The sequence below is a fragment of the Vidua chalybeata genome, chromosome 3 (genome assembly GCF_026979565.1).
Source record: "Vidua chalybeata isolate OUT-0048 chromosome 3, bVidCha1 merged haplotype, whole genome shotgun sequence".
Taxonomy (NCBI): Eukaryota; Metazoa; Chordata; class Aves; order Passeriformes; family Viduidae; genus Vidua; species Vidua chalybeata.
In genome coordinates, this window is record NC_071532.1 from 17,699,834 (window position 1) to 17,719,256 (window position 19,423).

Below are 19,423 nucleotides of genomic sequence, written 5' to 3' on the forward strand. Positions count from 1 at the left end.
AAATAGAGGAAGCTTCTGGCAGCTTCTCACAGAAGCCACTCCTTGTAGCAGCCCTTTCCTTTCCCCCCCAACCCCCTTCCTACCAAAGCTTGTCCATGCAAACCCAATAGAAAGAAGCATGAAGCTTTTCTGAAGTACCATCCAGGAGAGGTAATGCTTCACTCCTGTGCATGCCTAATTTACTGGTGTCAGCTTAGGGCAGGAGGACCAAGCAAGAGAGAAGTTTACCCCCAATAACTGCTGGCTGCTCAAGCTTTCATGCTGCAGAGTCAGGGATAGGGATGCTCTCAGGGCTGATACACTAGGGTGTTCTGCCAGCCTCTGGTGAGGAACAGCTGTGAAGCCCTGAGAGGTGGCTTGGATTCCTCAGAGAGATGCTCCTTGCCACTGTTTGGTGACTTGCATCACCAAAGAGTTTCCTCAGTGGGAAGTGCTGATCATACCTCATAGGCAAGTGATTATAATTGCACCCAGTGAACAGAATTCTTGTGTCTTTGAATACTGTGCTGCAAGGAGGTAAAGACTTCTGTCATGCAGAAGAGAGGAGGAGGAAACAATCGATGTGACCTTGAGAGACTAGATAAAAACCCGGTTTTATGAGAGACACATTTTTTGCTCAAGAGGAAAAGCTGGGTGTAGATGAGAATACGCAGTCTGTGACTGGCAGGAAACAGGTACGAGGCCTGAGGAAAGATGAATATGTGGTACTCTCCTATACACAAGGGAATTAAGATCAGAATTTACAATGAGGTGAGGTTACTGATAAACAAAGGAAAAAAGAATGAGAGTTGCAAGAGTGCAAAGCTCCTGCTAAAAACATGCCCCTGTGCAAAAGGGACAAGATGGTATTTAGTCACTTGAGAAACAGGAGAGATGTGGAAAAATTCAGAGTAAATATGAAATCACCAGGGAGATTGGTTTGTGTTTATACCAAACCAGATGTCATGCACCTGAACAACTCTCCATAACAGTGCTTGAAAACTAAAGTGGTATTTGTGCAGTAAAGATCCTGTATGAATAGTTACTCTCACTTAAAAAATGAAGTATGGGAGAGCTAGCCTGGGGCAGGCCCACAGTTTGTAAGGAAAGTGCAGGCCATATGCAGGTAGTATAAATGGTGATGATAGACATGCAGGGGATAATCAAGATGGCAACCAAGGTGAAGAACAGCCATTGTGCCAATGGAATCCATAAACTAGAAGCTGAAAACTACTGGTATTGTGAGGTCATGAAGTCTTCCTCCTTGTCTTTGCTAAAAGTCTACTGGAAATCGGTGAAGTTGCAACTGCTGGGGTGTTAAGTGATAGGTGAGAAAGCCCTGTTATCTGGAACTTACTCCCAACCATGTGATTTGGTTGCCATATGGCCACTGCTCTTCAGAATATACTGTGGGCAGTCCAGCACCTCATCGGTCTTGCTGCTCTGATGGTTTTTTGTGTTTACTAGATCACTATCGGCATATGCCTACAGGAAACAAGGGAAGCCAAACAGTAAGCGGTATTCCTTTATGAAGTACAGGCTGGCAGACAAACTTGGTATCTTTCTGAGATTTATAGCCTAGGAACTTGAAGGGAAAGTGACAGGTAAATATATTTGTAACTTAAGTGTTTGATTTGGTAACTAATGAAACACTCAAAATTTACTGTAAATCAGGGTGACTGTGATTCTGCAGTGCAAACAGAGAGCTGATTGATGTGGAGAGCTGTTCGATAGATTGCGCTTTCTCTTGATGGCAGAGGATGAGTCCCTTGCCATGAACTGGGACACATGGATAGGTTCCTATGAGACACCGTTGATGGTGTCCATGTGGCATTGAGGCTCCACAGCATTTGTCAGTAAGCAAACAAGATGAGACTGGGGACCTCTCCTTCATGGTGCAGAAATGCCAGGTACCATGGCATTGTAGCCATGTGGAGGTAGTCGAGCTGTCTTGGCAGCAGAACTGCATCATGGTGTTGTGTGGGTGTCACTGTTCTGCCAAACCTCTTTGGAGGGGAAGGGGCCATCATCAGCCCTTCCTTGATGGCCAGGCAGGAACAGACACCTCTTGCCCAGGAGTACCAAAGGGAGTCCAAAGGGATGTGAAAATTGAGGCAGGAAGACAGCAGTGTGGGACGTGCAGCATGGGAACAAAATGCAGAGCCAGAGAGACCAAATTGCCCTTAGGCTGAGGACAGCTTAGCCAGCTCTGATTGAAGAGCACGAACCACAGCATACTGGGTTTTAGGCTGTGGTACAGCCCTTCTTGGCGTGGTACATTATGTTCTGTGCACCATATGACTCCAAAACACTACCATCAGATTGGAGGGAGTTCCTGTAAAAAAGAGGCATGTAAAAGACCTAGCTGTTTGGAGCTGAATCCATATCACTTGACAAGGTAGTGTCCAGTGGGTGAAGGCAGCATGAAGTGTTTTGCTGATTTTCAAAGGCAAGGCTTTTGTGATTATCCTGGGTGATTTTGAAAGGGACTTAGTTGTGAAGTGGACAGGTACCTGACCTTCATGAAACTCAAACTTATGTTTTACATGAATCCAAATGCTCCCCACTGTTGTAGTCTACTACCATCCCTGCCAGGCACTGTCCCAGCTCAGGGTCACTCGTGTGGTTTGCAGTGCTTACAGTTGTGCTGGGAGCAGGACCAGGGGTTCTTGAGCATTGGGATGTACACGATCAGCAGTGTGCAAGCCACCACAAAATGGTGCTCTGAGCACTGTGGGGTTGGGGCTGGCTGTGACAGTGACAGTAACTCCCAGCACCAGGACTGGGAACTGATATGCACTAAAGAAAGGTGTGATGCCCTTTAGTGGTAGATATTTGAGGCCTGATGCAAAGCCAGTTGTGAGGACTTCAGACCCAGGGCAAAGGTGCACTTAGTTTTTGCTTTGAAGAAGCCAAGCCTGCCAGACCAAAGCTTTGTAGGCCTGGTATCTAGTTGCCTAGTTCATAGAGGTGAAGCATGCAGGGAGCTTTTTATTGACTGGAGGAGATGGAAAGGAGACAAAGAGATGTAGGGCTTAGGCAGGCCCCTCCTCCTTTCTGCTGATACAGGACCGATCCCTGTTGTATGCTTGTCAGTGCTTTGCCCAGGCTTGTTGGAAATGCACCAGTAGCACATTTGCTTCTTGATGCTTTTTCCCTTGGCCTGCAGATCACGTTTCTCCTCACTGCACCCAGCATGTCAGCACTTCTCCAGCCCTCAGCTGCCTGCATGCTCTGTGCCAGGATTGAAGCATGGTGCAGGACAGCTTTCCCACTGCTGTTTCTGCACCAAGAGTGGTATTTTCCCTGTTTAACTGTTGTAGTCTGGGAAAGGCTTTCAGCTAACTTGTAAGACCCTTTCTCCCCACCTGTCCTGAGGCTATTCCCTACTTGCTTAACAGAGTCAGACTGTTCTTCCTGTGGTCTGCTTGTGTCTGCAAGCAGTTTGCTCAGAGCTCTGCTGGACTTTGCCACTAAGGTGCAGGTAACCTAGGTGGCTGTTTGAGAGGATGAGAAGGCTCCCTCAACCTTGAGTGCCAGCTCCTGCTTGAGGGTCCCCAAGTGCTCAGTGCAGGCAGGTATGTACTGCCCTGGCAGGCAGAGGCTCATGATGGCACATCCTCTGGGCTCAGGTCCCTGGGGTCACACTGTGGGTTACCTATGGTACTTGGGAGACCAAGGGGACGCCAGAGGAGCAGGTCTGAAAGGTACAGGCCATGCCCACAGCACCCTCTGTGTCTGAGAACCAAAGCACACCTTACCTCCCTGCCATTCCCAAGAGATTTAAGAAGGTTTGAGCTTCTTTATTTTTAGTCTGGAAATTTGGTATTCTAGCCTTAGACCTGCTGGTTTCCGGTTGCCTGTCTCTGCAGCTCCAGCCTGCTGTGAGACTGTCACATTTCCATAAACAAATGTGTCTCTACTAGAGCACAATCTCAATGTTCTAATTACAGATGGAGTTATTAACATTTAGTGGTGAGAAAACAAATCAACGTAGCTTGTGTACTTACGTCGTTCCATCTGTGAGCTCAAGCATCCACTTTATTGATTTATATTTTTCTGCAGGTATTTCTCAGGTCACCTCCTCCTGTCTGGCTGACATCAGTGGTGTGGCTGAAGGAACACAGACACTTGCCCGTGTCAGTGCATCTGTCTGCCGGTTAGGCGGCTGTCCAGTTCCTGCGTCACTCCTGCCTGAGTCCCAGCACAGTGCTTCCTCTTTCTTCTTTCCCCCTGGTGCCAGGGGTTTGATAGAGGATGTGAGTGCTGAGTTTGAGGGGCAGAGACTTCAGGGTGAGCTGGTGAGAATGGGAAATGCTCTGTTTGAGAAGACCTGCAGTGCTGTTTATGTTGTCTGCCCTGGCCTTACAGTGCTGCAGCAGAGTTCAGTGTGGGACAGGCAGCCTCCTCAGCAGGCACCTCCCCATCCCCTGCCTGCATGTGGGATGACTCAGTAAGCATCCTGATGCACACTTTGCACCCAGTCATAGCAGTGAAGGACTTGGCCTTCCCAGCCTCATTCTGCTTTCTTTCTTCTTTCTCTTTGCAATGGATAGATGGGAGCGTGGAGGCTTGCCTGGTTGTTGTTGGGTCCTCATTTAGGTGCTGACCTGCAGGCCAGGCACAAAGACAAGGAGGAGGAGAAGTCCTACCCTGCCCTGCCGAGGCCACCAAACTCTCAAGAACAGCAGTTCTCAGGGTTGTGTTTGCACAGGGCTTAACAGGTGGAAGTTGGGGCTGCAGCACCAGGTGGGATGTGCTGTAGGGACTTCAGGTGGGAAGCTGTATGCCTCTGCTCCTGACATGTGTTGGTGAAAGCAGGGGACACTGGGACATGCTGGTCCTGCTGGGGATGTAGGGGCTATGCTGCGGGGTAGGGAGCAGGTTTCTCTGTGCATGGGAGAAGCTTCCTCTCTTCTCCTTCGTACTGTTAATAGAGAAGAGTCCAGTGTTGCAGAGTAAGAGTGGAAAATGCCTTTTGGCAAGTCTGTCTTTGCTGTTTTGAGGAAGTCAGCATTAATTATGCAGAATGCAGGAAGGGAAGCCTCTGGGACTTGCATGGAACCTGGTTTGATATCCTGCTCTTACTGTGCTTTTGGCCCCACTATATTCTGTGGTGACAAGCCATGCTTGTGATCAGGAAAGGGCTTTCATACCTTGAGCTGGTTCCCACCACTCCAGCCTCACAGCAGCTTCCTACCAACTCCCTGTGCCTTGTCTTTTGATGCTTAGGAGCTCATGCTGATGTTAGCATCTCAGCCCGGGCTGAGCCAAGCTTGCCCTGACCTACAGCCTTTAAGGGCAAGGAGGGACCAGGAAAGGCACCTTTAACCTTGTTCCGGTGCAGCACAGTTTGTGTAGTCAAAGATGCTCCTTTACTTGTGGTGGTGACATAAGGTATAAGGAAACATGCAGGGTCCTTCCCTAGAGGGAGACACTGGGATCAAAACAGAAAGCTTTGCAGAACCACCTCTGCCTTCAGTGTGTATTTGAGCTGAGGAGAGCAGCTGTTGCTAGAAAAATCCCCTTATCCCTCCCACACTGCTGGAAGGGATTTCCTTTCATAATTTGGAACTGTGCTTCTGTACTATAAGACTGTGCATGCTGCAAGCACCACCTTTCCTCCCTGCCTGTGCTTTGGGTGAAACACCGTATCCAACATCAGCTGCCTGCAGGGCTGGCCCTGCACCTTGCAGCACAGGACACATTGGAGCATGCCCTGCCTGGCTGAGGGCGGGGGCAGAGAGTCCCCTGGAGTGAGCATCTGAGACCAAGGTGCAAACTAAATGCAAGGGAAGAGGTATTGCCAAGCCCATGGGTTGCACTGTGCCTGGGAAAACCAGCCAGTCTTCTGCTCAGCTGAAAGACTCCTGGGAAAGGCCTTTGTGAAGGGTGCTAGCTAGGCACTGTTGATAGAGACTGCGGAATTGGTTGCCAAAGCATTTTCTTAGATGCCTAAATAAGTAACCCCAGAAGAACCCTGGTAAGTCTTACCTAAATTGATACAATGGCAGGTCACCTCTTAGCCTGCTGCCAGATGTTCTTGCAGCTGGGAGAACTAGAAGGGCACAAGCGCTCTGAACATTCCTGCGAGCTTTTCCCAGCTTCCCACACACCTGAAGCACCTCTGTCTCCATGGGGAGTTCCTTGTGCTTACCAGCTGGGTGGGAGGTTGCATAACTAAGGATGATGTGGACTACTTCTGTGCCTCTTGACTCAGCTAATGAAAAGGCAGTGTAAGCCTTGGGCATACACCACATCTTTTCCATTGCTGGGTGTTCTGGCTGGGTTACTGAAGAGGCTAGGAAGGTTTATATCCAGTCCATCCTCTAGGCTTCAGGGAAAAAGTGTATCTCTGGGGCCTGTCTCTCTGAAATGTGTCTTAAATTGCCTATAGGTTTGCAGAATTTGTCTTCAGTATGTAATGGTTTGTATAAATAATGTTTAGATAGGGTTGTGGGCAATCTGAGCATATGAGCCTCATTTCTTTTAAGAAAGACTACTGGAAAAATGGGGCCATAAAACATGCAAGAATGAGGTGAATGAGGTAAATAGTTTGGTGTCTGCAGAGGAAAATCATAGTTCCCTGATCTGTTGCAAGTCTTTCAATACTGTGGTAAAATAACAGCGTCTGGCAGACTTATGTAACTTGATTGGATGTTCAGAAAACCTCTGAAATTTCTCACAGAAAACTGTTAAGAAAACTGTCTACTGGAAGAGACATAGAGTTCTGGCTCAAAAATTGGCTGAAGTTCCACAAACAGAGTCAAGGAGTGAACTAGCAGTTTTAATGTGACAAGAGCAGAGGGATGAGGTCCTTTGCTATTAATGACCCAGAAAAGGTAATATGCAGCAAGGTTCCTAAAATCTGCCAATACCCTGGGGTCATTCAGATTTGTCAAGAGGAAGTGACTCCCAAAGTGACACCATATGTAGTGAAGTGGTGTGAGAAGTTGAGAAGCATGCAGCCAAGTGTATTGGAAGGAGTGATTTGCTCTGGGACATGGCTGGCTTCTAATTTACCTTGGCTACTCAGGACAGTGGGATTGCAGGCTTATGACAGATGCTTTTCTTCAATATGCAGAGATGCCATCGGAGAAGTAAATTGTGCTCAGCCACCTGAGGAGTAGTGTAAGGAGAGATGCTGAGAGCATCAGGGTGCTGTTTTGGCAGTCAAGGTCATTTCCCTACCCAGGATGGTGTATGTGGTTCTGGTCATCTTTCCATAGGGTCAGAAGAGAGGATGTGTTAGGAATGTGTGGGTGAGTGGTTAAAGCTAGAAAGACACCTTGTGTCCTGGGAAGGAGAGAGCACTTAGGAATAAACTTAGTAGATCTAGAAAAAGCAAATGCTTTTCTTCTTTGCCTTTAGCACTATAGAAGGTAACACTATAGATTGTAGTCTTTACTCAAAATCTGGAACTCATTGCTAAAAGTTTACAAGGCTCCCAAAAAGAGGATTGAGAGATTTTTTTTTTTCTTTCAGTTCATCTAGATTGCACTTACAGAGGGGTGTGACCATTTGTGCTCCAAAGTGTGTGATATTCCTTTGAGTCTCATGCCATCATTTTTTCCCATCATTCCCCTAGAGTTTCCGAGTCTCTAGTTAATTCAGCCTGGGTGAGTTATCCTGTCTTCCCGATTTATTCCCAACTGTGATCTCATGTCTTGGCTTGTTTTTCTCCTGCTTTTCTGCTCCCTTGTTGTGCCCTAGGCAGCCCTGCTCCACCTCTGTACCTGTGAATTATGTCTTAACAGGCTGCTTTGTGGCTTTTCCAATTTGGCTGACCCTGTCTCAATGCCTATACCCAGCTGGGCTTTTGCTTCTCAGGCTGCCCTTTGTCATTGCTGCTTCAGCTGGTTTGTAGCTGTGCACCCCTTTGAGCTGAGCTGGGAGGCATCACTTTGAAGCGGAGCTCTCTAGGTCACCTCAGCGAATCGTTTTGTGGTCATTTTCCAGCTAGCGTTGTGCTGCGATGCTGATAAATCTCTGCCACCAGGCAGGAGATGGCCAGGATTATACCCGTGAGCTGGAGGTAAGGGCCCTGCATCCCTTCTGCTAACGTCACCAAACAATGCAGAGCTTGAAGGGCAGCCGGTGGCAGCTTTCTCATCCTTTGGGCAAACGATGGCTCTTTTGCCCAGCCCTGAGGGATGGCATTTCTGGGGAAAAAAAAAACAAAAAAACAGGCATTGCCCAGAGGTGATACTGTGCTATCGATCCTTTTTGTGTGTTTCATGGTTGTAGTGAAGGATTTGGGGTGGTTTGTGGATGCTGGATTAAGAGGAATGGTTTAGGAATCAAAAGCCTATATAGATCTTCCTGTTATCACTGTTCCTTCTGCTATTGATGGGATTTTCTCAGTCCTGTTCTGAAAAGTGGTTGTGTTTCTGCTGTCAGCATGTCCTTCTCTGAGTTATTCAGTTCGCATTTGTCCGTTGCTACCATAATCATCTCTGTGTTTCTTATGGAGCTGCTCTGCACAGGAGGAGGACCTCCCCACGTCCAAGCAGTGATGCTGACCTGCATGCCACTGTGGGTCTTCTAACAGTTTGAGGAAGGCACTGATATAAATAAAATATTTGACCATCTAAATAGTAGAGCCTAAGCCTCCTTTCTATCCTGTATGCTTTTATCTAAATGGCCTCCAAGTCAGAGAAAGGAGAAAACAAGCAGGGGGTGTGACCAGCCCCTGATGGGTGCCCTGGGAGCTGGAGGCTGAGGCCCGCAGTGAAGAGAGGGTGATGATTCAGCCTAATAAAGCTAATGGCTTTATGCAGCCAGGCAAAGGAAATTGTGGGATCATGATGCAGCAACTGTCCTATAGCAGTTTGTTTTTATCATCCAGACGTGACTTAATGCCCCATCCACTCCACCCTTTCGCTTTTTCCTGTACCTAATCTCTTTCCTTGCTGAGGAGGCAGAGCTGAGATACCATGTTCTCAGGAAGAAAACTAGTCTGTGAGACAGCTGCACCTAAATAGTGTGAGAGTGGACACACAAGGAAGGGAGTTCTGGGACTCCATGGTGGGACAATAGCTGCTGAAGTGTCTGGGTTCTTCTGGCACCACCGAACTCAGCAGGCTTTTCAGATGACCTTGTCCCTGGATACTGGTCCCAGGAAAATCCTGTAGCACAAAGAAGCCCGAGCTGGCAGGCAAGGTTGGCCCCCAACTCCAACAGGGCTACATTGTCATCAGACTGGCGTGCGTCTAACCAGCTCTTTCTCTCCTTTCCCCAGGGAAGACGATGAAGCTGTAGAGATGCTTCCCTACGTCATTGCCACCTTGGGCTCAGTAGGGGCCCCCTGCAAAACTCCCACATGCAACAACAACAGCACTACCAAGGACTACTGCTACAGTGCACGCATCCGCAGCACTGTGCTGCAGGGGCTGCCCTTTGGTGGGGTGCCCACTGTCCTAGCCCTTGACTTTATGTGCTTTCTCGTAAGTCTACCTACTGTTGCTTCAATACCTTCTCCCCTAATTAACCATGAAACAAGGACGGTGATCAGATGATTAGGGTTGAGGGCCCCAAATGCCATCCCTGACTTTGCTGCTGGCTGGCATTCTGGCCCTGATCATGTCTCCTAGATACTGTGGGTTTAGCCACTATTGACTTAGCTCCAATAGTACCACATTGAGCCCCATGGAAAGGTGTTGCAGGATGGGGGTGATGTTGTGGGTGAGTCCTGCATCCCAAAACTCCCACTCTACGTTGCCAAGTCCCTGCAGCTTTATCCACCCAGTGGCTTTGCATGTTCCTCCTTAGAAGCTGTGGGACCACAAATCATATAGCCATAATTTTGACTTCTAGGAACCTCAGGGCCTTTTGATCCTGTGGAGCTACCTTAGCTATTGTGTGTTGCATCCTGGACCTCTGCCTCCCACAGTGTCCAGATAGTCTGATTAAACAGTCCTGGGGAACTTGTGCTCTCAGTGTGCTCTTAATAACCTCTCCTACTCTCCTTGTTCCTGTGGCTCTGCATGCAGAGGACAAGGACAGATTTGGATAATGCCTTTCCTCACAGCTTCTTTTTTGGTCTCTTTCAGGCACTGTTGTTTGTCTTTTCAATTTTGCGTAAAGTTGCTTGGGACTATGGACGCCTGGCCCTGGTGACTGATGCTGACAGGTAAGCACGGGAGAGTGGCAAGGGAATAAGATATGAGTAGTGCCCCTCCTTGCTGTGAGGCAGAAGGGATAAATCCTATTTTATGTGCCTGAGCAGCTGAAGAGGAGAGGCAAATGTGCCAGCTGCATCCTCTGAGCTCCAGGAACAGGAAGAAATCCCCACTTACTGGCTTTTTTGTTACAGCATCCTTCTCCCAACACACGGAGTGGTCCCTGCTGGCTCCATATCACTTATTGTCCCTTCAGTGACAGTGATGTGCAGGGCCCCTAACAGAGGAACAGCAGATGGAGGGAGGAGAGGAACAAGAGGTCACAGGAGGGGTGAGGGTTGCCACAGTAAAGGCTTTGTTAAGCCTCTAAGGTGTCTTTGTGACTCTGCTAGATACAGTTCTTGTTAGGAGCACTTGACAGTAGTATGCTGCTTTTCCAGGTGTGGTACTGCTGTGCTGATGTGAGTTTAGCTCGCATCCCAAATGCTGATGAATTGGTCTGGGTGTTGATCCTTCCTGCCTAATGCATTTGTGGGCTACAGTGTCTGTCAGCAAAAGCCAGGGCCCATTGGAGATGGCAGCTCCACAGCAGAGGGAGCATTCCCTGCGCAGCACTGGAAAGAATTGATTTTTTCCAGCATCGAACCAGGAATTCTTCTGGTTTAACTAAGTGGTCCTGGATAAGATTAGATAAGCAACTGTGTCCCTGCGGCTCCTCTGCCCATCGTTTCCTGGTCTGGCTGGGGAAATCAACTGCACAGAGGTAGTGGAAGGGAAACAAGGAGAAGGAATAATCATAGGAGACCCCAGTGGGGAGAGGGCAGCAGGGTTAAGCAGTCTGGATCCAGGTGCTGGCAGGAAGCCACAGGAACTGCACAGCTCTGGCCTCTGGGGGGGAAGGAGGGCTGGATTTTCTCTGAGGCAATTCTTGAGCACCTTAGGGGCAAGGGAGTGCCAGCAATGGCTGTAGGCAGAAAGGCAGAGGGGTGCCAGCTGTTTGGAGAGGGAGAGCTGGTGAGCACAGGAAAAGGGACAGGGTGGCTGTGGATCAAGCTGTGGATCAACGGGACTGCGGTCGCAGGGAGGAGCCCATGCTGCTTGGCTCCTCTGTGGGGTAGGATGAAATTTTCAGCATGGGGGTGCATGTGTGTTTATTGCCTGGGTGGGGAGGAGATATATGGAAGGGGAGCTCAGATGGCAGCCAGGCAGTCCCTACAGTCTGTCCTAATCCCCATCACTCAGGAGCTCCCTGCAATGTCCATTGTCTGGAGCCAGGTCACTTTCCCAGTGAAGCCAGCTTCACTTCAGCTGGCAGCAAAGCATTCTACCCCTGGACCAGTGGATGTTCCAGATTGCTGTAACTTGAGGCGTTGCTGGGCTCTGGAAGGAAGGTCTTCTCCAGCCTGACCATAGGCAGGTTTCTCTTCTTCAGGATGATGGGGAGCCACATTGGATGCATACTTCCCTACAAAAGAGGAGAACTCAGCACCTACTCCTGTGGTTGTAACCTCTACCTTTCTGTTTCTGTGCCCCCAGGCGCCGACGCTGGGAGACGGAAAGAGAGGAGCGGGAATAGTATGTTGTTTTCTCAGGGTCTCATCTCTTCTCTCTTTCTTGCTCACAACCTCTCTCTCTCCTTTTTTCTTGCAGCTGTCTTGCTTGTGAACTAATCTAAATGGCTGGGAGTTTGGGCATGAATTTTTGTCTCTTGGTGGATTTGTGCTCTTCTTTCCCTCCCCTTTGTGTCATCCACTACCACAGCTGAATGCACCCTGGTTTTCCCCTAGTAGCCCTTAAATGCTCCTTGAGAGCAGCAGTGCCAGGTAGCTCTCAGTCCTGACCAAGGCAGAGGGTGCTGTATCACATGCCCTGCTCTATCTGCTTGTGTCCAGCTATCCTGCCTTATGATGGAGGTGAACAAACTTGCTTGCCTGAGCCCACAGTACACTAAGGTCACCCAGGTGCAGGGGAGGCTACTTTGCCTGGTCCTTCCTGTGCCAGGTTGCCACAAGAGCTGTTCCCTCACCATCTGCAAAGGTAGGCAGACACACAAAGAGCATCTGGCAAGAGTACTGTCTTTCCTTTTTACCCCATGAGGCTGCTGGGACCAAGGCAACCTTTGGCCCTTGTCCCTTGCCACCTAAACCCACACCCAGCAAGGAAGCAGCCTTGATTTTCTCTCTTCTCCTCTGGAAGAAACCTTTTGCCTCAGTGCTGCTTAAAGCATCCTTTGTCACCTTGGCCTGGTGGTGCCCATTAAGCCCTGCCGTGGACTGTCCTCCCTGTTCTTACCTCTTTCTTTCTGCTTTTGTGCTTGAGAAAAGACCATCGCCTGTGCCTTGCTGACTGGTTGGGTGGTATGTGCTGCAGAGAGGACAATCAGCTGGCAGTGCACAGCCTGCCATGGTCATCAGCCACACTGATTTGTGCCTGAGGCCAGGGCAGCATGCTGCAGCCTCCTTTTCCCACTTGCAAAGCAGGGGCCTGCTACTGCCTTAAAGGGGGTACAAGAATGTGCCTGTTTTCTGCAGCTGATCCTTGTTCTTGGGAGCAGAGCAGTTGAAGTTGTTAAAACAGAACTAGTGGTCACTGTGGTACATGGCACAGAGGGGACTTCTTGCTCATGCTTGACTGCTTCACTAGTGGTTGGCCCTGCTTCAGGTGTGTCTGGCAACTTTTCACCGCTAACATCTTGTGGAGGGAGTAAGGCAGAGGCAGGAGAGCCATCATGCTCTGAGGATTTTTTAGGGGGCTACTTCATTTATCCTCACAAGTGCTTGTCTCACTCCAGGGGGCCACTTCTTCCTGCTCCTATTTTTCATTTGAGCTTGCTGGAGCCATCTGCTCTACACACACCACACATACCACCCCTAAAGCTACTGCATGAGCTGGGACAGTGTTAGCAGCCAGAAGCCTCCAAAAACCTGCAGAACTCAGTGAGGAAGTCTCATTCTGTCTGTGCTCCTTCAAGGCTAATGGCACATTCCCATCCCACTGTTCTCTGCTGGGGAGTGCAGTGACAGGTGGTGGGTTAGGAATACATATATGTCACCTGGTGCTCCCAGCCCCTGGATGTACAACACTGTTCTTTGCAGGAGAGAGCATCCTCCTCTGATGTGTTCCCTTTCCCTGAGAACCAGCAAGTGCCCTTATCCTGTGACTTGTCAGAGCTTGCAGTAGCCATCAACAGTCTCAACTGGCAACTCGGTCCGCACTGGGAGGTCATAGCAACCCATTTGCACCTCTGCGTATGAGGGAATTGATCACAGAGCCCTGTGGGTCTTGCCACCTGTGCAACCACCTCCAGCTTCACACCACAGCATGCCTGGCCTGCCCTCTTGGAGCCTGTGATTCCTTCAGCCTGTGGCTAGCTGTGCCTCAGATCGTGTATTTCTCCTTCCCTGGCAGGGCCTGCACCAAACCTGCATCATGCAGGGTCCCACCTTAATCTTAATTTGGGGAAATCTTGCTTTCACCCACTTGCAGTGTCAGTGCTTTGCTTTAAAAAGTCTCCATCCAGGTGCACCTGCTGTTGGAGCTCCCTATTCAGCTTTCCATCTTGGCAAGGTTTTGCATCCTCTGTCTTTAATCACTTCAGGTCATTCTGATTATTGTCACTGCATCCCCCTGCACAGAGCTGGGGTATCCTAGTTATCCAAAAGCTCATGGTGTCATCATGCTGTGCTTTCCTCAGGGCAGAAATTTCTCTTCAGCAGAAATTCACCCTCGCTCTCTGTGCCCAGCTGCAAGGCCTCTGTGATTATAAAGGGTTGAAGGTTTGGGAGCTGGGTGGAAGCTGTCTCTGTTCCTCCAGCAGAGCAGAGTGTTGGGCTGTGCAGTGGCAAGGCAGCACGCCACTGTCTAATCTGCACTTCTGTAGTCCCCTGACCTTCAGTTAATCTTCTTTCCCCTGTCTCTGTTACTTCCACCTAGGAACTGGGGACTCAGCAGGTGCTACTCTGCTCTGAGAGAGGCCACGTGTCTCATCCACTTTCCTTCTGAATGTTCATGAGGATCTCTGCTTGTTCTCCTTCCCATAATGTCATCCACCTCCTCTCTAGCACTTGTCTCTCAGCAGCTGTTTCTCTGTGTTCTTGCCCATCTTACCCTTCTTGAGCCTGTACTGACTGAAGGGAGACCATATTTTCATTTGGTTTTTTCCCTTTGTTTCTAGCCTTCAGATCAGTCATCTCTCTTCTTGCACCTCCAAGATCCCAGCCTGCTGTTGTCACTTTGCAAGTGCTATTTAATTTAGATCTCCGGACCATTTTCTTGCCTCCTTTTCCAGCTGCCCTCTGCCTCTGTTTATAGTGGAGGCTGTTGCCAGCCTTGGATGCTTCTGCTGCAGGTTCTTCATCTAGGTCCCTGCCTCTGGCTGCAGTAAAGAGGTTTCGTGATATTCACCCCTTTTGCTTTCCTGTCCTTTAGCATGGAGACATTCCGTTCTAGCTGTCTCTCCTGCTCCTGCTCAAGGGATTTCCAGGCTGGAGGCTCAGCTGAGGCTGGGAAGCAGGTTGCGCTGAGCCTTGCTCCAGGTAGCTGAATTTTTCCTCCTGCACTGAAACACTAAGGGTGAGGAGGACTGATAGCAGGATGCAGCCCACCAGACTCCTTCCTCTTCCTGAAGATGAGTGAGGTCCTCCAGGATAGGAGCTGCTCCCAGTGCCTCTCCAGCTGTGCCAGAACCAGAGGGGCTGTGTCAGCCTCCAGTTCTCACTTCCTTTCTGCTGTCTAAACCCTGTGCTAAACAGACCTCACCTCTCCTCTGTGGCAGCCTCTGCCAACCTCTCCTTGCAGGGACTGCCACATAGTATTGGGTGCCTTTCAGACGGTGCCTGACAAGTAGCATCCATGGGCTAAGCCCATGGGCTTTGCCTGGCTCAGCATGCCATCTGAGGAGGGTTCTCTCTTTACTGCTACCTCTGATCTTACCTCTCTCCACCTCGCCGGGTGCAAACTGACCTGAATTAACCTCTCGTCTCCTGGGCACTCTTGGTTCCTGGCCAGGCTGCCTCTTCACATCTTCTAACTTTCTCCCTCACCTCCCACTTGTCATTTTAGTGTAGCCTCCGCCCTGCATTCTGACAACCATGACCGCTACGAGCGCCTCACCTCTGTCTCCAGCTCTGTGGACTTCGACCAGAGGGACAACGTGAGTAGCCACAAGAGTCAAACGCTTTGCCTTTGGGGGGGGCAGGAACCCACAGCTTGGCTGAACCAGGGGCTTTTCAGAAGAAACACTTCTGCCTGTTCCTGGGCCTTAAGTCCCATATCTTGTAGTGTGTGAGTGTGGTATAGAACTCAAGGAGCTATGCAGCTCTTAGACATGTGCTTAAATAAATAGGCTCTACATCACTGTGGCTTTACAGACATCTGTCCGGTCTATAATCTCAGCATTACAGACAATACTTACTTGTCAGCTCTTCCTCACACTGGGGTCTTCTCTACTGGCTTTTTCCTCACTGAAGGGGAGGATAATGGGTGTGATGGATGGGGGCTGAAGCTCCCCCAGGTGTTCTTTGAGGAGCACTGCCTTGGCCCAGCCTACCTTCCCAGTCCTTACAGAGTTTCTCTTGTCCAGCATGATGGCTGAAGTACCTGTATGCTGAATTTTCTGGGTCTGCCACGGCTTTGGAGAGCTTTCATATTAGCCAGGAGCCCCTGGGTTGACTAGAAGGTTGGGCTGCCAGTTGGTAGGGGACAGCCATACAGCAGAGTCCAACCTGTGTTGTGCTCCGTGGAGTAGCACTGTCACCTCCTTCACCTTGGCCCATCTGTGGCTCTGTACATCTGAGTGCTTGTAGTCTGCCCGCCCCAAGCCAAGTATGTGGAGGTGCAAGGACATCAGCCTGGTCCCTGGAACCTTTGAAGGAGGGAGCTGGGATAAAGGAACACAGAGTGTTGTGAAACTGTCCTGTTTTCTTTTTGTGCAGGGTTTCTGTTCCTGGCTGACAGCCATCTTCAGGATAAAGTGAGTGCCCCAAGACCTGTATGGGGGATCCGCATGGGGAAGGAGGGGCAGTGCAGGGTTGTTGGGACACCCAGTGCAGTACAGCTTCATGAAGTCACTGCCCTTGCTGCAGCCCCCTCTCTGAGGAGCACAAGTGAAGTTTGTCCTCTGGAGAGGACAAGCAAAGACAGGACTACGTGAGGAGTCCTAAAGCCAAAATAAGGCCACAAAGTGAGTCTGTGGCAGAGGAGAGAACCCAGGCCCATGGCTGCCCCACCTCAGTCCCATCTCAGAAACTCTGTCCCCTGCTCTCCAAATATACTCATCTCCCTGGCGCTCTTGCTAGAGGCTCTGCTGTCTCAGGGATGGCTATGAGGAGGATGCAGGGAGATGGCCTCAGCTTGATGATGCACAGGAATAGTCTCCCAAGCACTTCTATTCAAAATGCTGTGGGATAATATCAGCATTTGTATCATAGCAAGGAAGGCAAGGCCCACCTGAAGGGTATAGGGTGTCCAGTTGCCTCTCCTGGGGAACAGAGAGCAGGGCCATGGGGAGCAGGGCTGGGTAATCATTGCACAGGCAGGTTTCTGCCCAGGCTGCTTCAAGGCTGAGTGCTGGGCTCCCAAATCCAGAGTCTGGCTACCGCTCTGTAGGGCAGAACAAGGGGTGCTGGGTGTGCTCAAATCAGGAAGGCAATGTGACACTGTACTTTTCCCCAGCACTTGAGGAAATGTAGAAAATTGCCTGACAGCTGTTCTCTCCTTGGCAGGGATGATGAGATCCGGGACAAGTGCGGGGTTGATGCAGTGCACTACCTGTCCTTCCAGAGGCACATCATTGGGCTACTGGTGGTCGTGGGTGTGCTTTCTGTGGGCATCGTGTTACCTGTCAACTTCTCAGGGGACTTGCTAGGTGAGAACAAGGAGGCTTTGGCTGGGCTGGGCCATCTGCTTTCAACACTACGTTCCAGACCACTGGGTAGGGAGGTGGAGGGCAGTGGAGGGCAGGACAGGACTAACACAGACAAACCCTAACTGCTGTCTCATTTTGACTATAGCGCATTCACAGGATCATCCTGTGTAACTTGGGGTTTTAGGTATTCTGCAGGTGATGCTCTTGCTGTAGCTCACTCTAGTGGTGCTCTGTCCCACTCAGTATAACTGAACATGTTTGTGTCTGCCTCTTTCTCTCTAGAAAACAACGCCTACAGTTTTGGGAGGACAACTATCGCTAACCTGAAGTCTGGGTATGTTTCAGCAGGGGTGGGATGGATAATTGAAGCCCTCAAGGTGTGTTTTGTAAATGTTCTCTTGCTCATCTCCTTTATGGTTGTATTTCTGCCCTTGCTGTGAGGCTACTGTCCCTGCTCCAATTTTCAGGCTGAGCTCCTGGAATTTATTGTAGGGCATCTGTGTGCTATGCTGAATACACTTATGCCCCCAGTGCCTTCAGGACCTGACAAGACTTGTACAGACTTGTAGTGGCAACCTTGCATTGACCTTTGTGGTCTCCCTTGTGACAGGAATAACCTACTGTGGCTGCACACCACCTTTGCTTTCCTGTACTTGCTACTGACAGTGTACAGCATGCGCCGGCACACTTCCAAGATGCGCTACAAAGAGGATGACTTGGTGAGCAGGACCTGGCCACTCTCCCAGGAACATTCTCCCATGCCCTGTGGTCAAGTCAGGTAGCCTTGGAGACAATGCTGAGCACCTCAATTTCCACAGCAATTTAGCACTGTCATGTTTTGGCCATTTTTATTCTACCTGGCCAAAGGCAGATCACCTCCAGAGCAGCAGCCATGACTAACTGTGGGGAAACAGGAGAGGCCTGCACTGGGTAAACATGTGGAAGGACCCCATTCTTCCTTAGAGGTTGTTCCAGCTGCTTTTACCTTCTCCATTTCTGAAGGGCGGCCATGTTTCTGTTCAGGCAACTACAGTAAGTCCCTAGCCTGTCAATCTGCAGCGCACCCGGGTGCAGGATGACTACAACCAGCAGAAGCACAGGAGAAAGGGAGCCCTGGTAGCTAGAATTGATGGGGCCACCCTTTTTCATCACTGATACAGGTCTTGGGAGGGGGTCTTGGTGCAATCTGGTCTTTTACACCATCCACACCTACCTGTCTTCTCCCTTCTCTCTTCTTTCCAGGTTAAGCGAACTCTGTTCATCAATGGGATCTCAAAATATGCTGAGCCAGAGAAGATTAAGAAGCATTTTGAGTAAGTCTCACTGTGTCCCTAAAGACTGCTCTGTAACAGGGATGTTTTTATTAGGATAGTACTAGTGTTATCTGGAATGGCAATAATACGTTGAGAGCATAGAGCTAAGCAAAATCAGTGAATACCTTTATTTTGGGTCTGTCACTGTTATTTTTCTGCTTTTTATCTGAATTTGAAGTATCCTTTGTTTTGTGTCTTGGGAAAGGCTCAGGCATCTCTTGCAGAGCCATAGGGTGTCAGTGTGCTAAGCAATGGACAGGGCACGTCTTGAGTTGTAGTTAAGTTCACAGGTGAGATACAGGCAGGAGGTGCTCAAGAAGTGACTGTGGGAGGTTGTGCCGCTGCCCTGATCACAGTCCTTGTAGAAAGTATAATGTTTAACAAGAAAATGAAATTCCTCTTCTGTCAGAACTTCACTTTCAGGACCATGTTTAGAAGGACCATGAGTAGAAAATAAATGCTTTGTACCCTTGGGAACCCTTCTGCCTCTTTCTGACCACAAGTCTGAAGGCAGAGGGGGGAGTATGGGGTCAGAGAGGCTCCTAGATGCTATAGGGCAGAAGTCCAGAATGGCTCCTTGTTCCAAAGCCTAAAGGATGTAGCATTTGCCCTGTATTTCACGTCTGCTGTAAGGGACACAGCCTGCAGGCTCCCCTGCAAAGTCTTGGTATGCATCACTGTATTCAGCCCAGGACACTCTTCTCAGGGCCAGAGAGAAGTTTTGAACACTTGGACTTTGCTAGGGGGCTACCTTTGGTGCCAGCTGTGATGAACTGATGCTTTTCTCCACAGGGAGGCCTATGCCAATTGCACTGTCCTGGAGGCCCGCCCCTGCTATGATGTTGCCCGGCTGATGTTCCTTGATGCAGAGAGGTAACCTCTATTTTTGAAGAAAAGGCAGATGTTCCTGACACCCCCTCAAGTCTGGTGCCACAGAGCTTTTATGACTCACCCTCTTTCTTTTCTTTCCTTCCTTCTCTTCCACTCTCGTGTTTCAGGAAGAAAGCTGAGCGTGGACGAATCTACTTCACCAACTTGCAGAGCAAGGACAACACCCCATCCATGATCAACCCCAAGCCCTGTGGCCACCTGTGCTGCTGTGTCATCAGGGGCTGTGAGGAGGTAGGGGAGTGCTGGAGGTGTTG

General features: G+C 49.7%; 1 protein-coding gene across 5 annotated transcripts in view; it reads left to right on the forward strand.

Moving 5' to 3' along the window:
- Positions 1-19,423, forward strand: part of TMEM63B (transmembrane protein 63B) — a 48,515-nt gene that overhangs the window by 20,631 nt on the left and 8,461 nt on the right. For 2 of the 5 annotated variants that reach the window (XM_053937017.1, XM_053937016.1), the window contains exons 2-12: positions 9,221-9,425; positions 10,032-10,111; positions 11,637-11,675; positions 15,162-15,252; positions 16,034-16,071; positions 16,823-16,965; positions 17,248-17,299; positions 17,576-17,684; positions 18,208-18,278; positions 19,071-19,151; positions 19,277-19,400. In XM_053937017.1, coding sequence (XP_053792992.1) covers positions 9,243-9,425; positions 10,032-10,111; positions 11,637-11,675; positions 15,162-15,252; positions 16,034-16,071; positions 16,823-16,965; positions 17,248-17,299; positions 17,576-17,684; positions 18,208-18,278; positions 19,071-19,151; positions 19,277-19,400 — 1,011 coding nt within the window. In that variant the 5' untranslated portion in view covers positions 9,221-9,242. Of the gene's footprint in view, positions 1-7,478; positions 7,599-7,938; positions 8,015-9,220; positions 9,426-10,031; positions 10,112-11,636; positions 11,676-15,161; positions 15,253-16,033; positions 16,072-16,822; positions 16,966-17,247; positions 17,300-17,575; positions 17,685-18,207; positions 18,279-19,070; positions 19,152-19,276; positions 19,401-19,423 lie in introns of those variants that run through there. The other 3 variants (XM_053937018.1, XM_053937014.1, XM_053937015.1) reach the window with 3 other exon arrangements.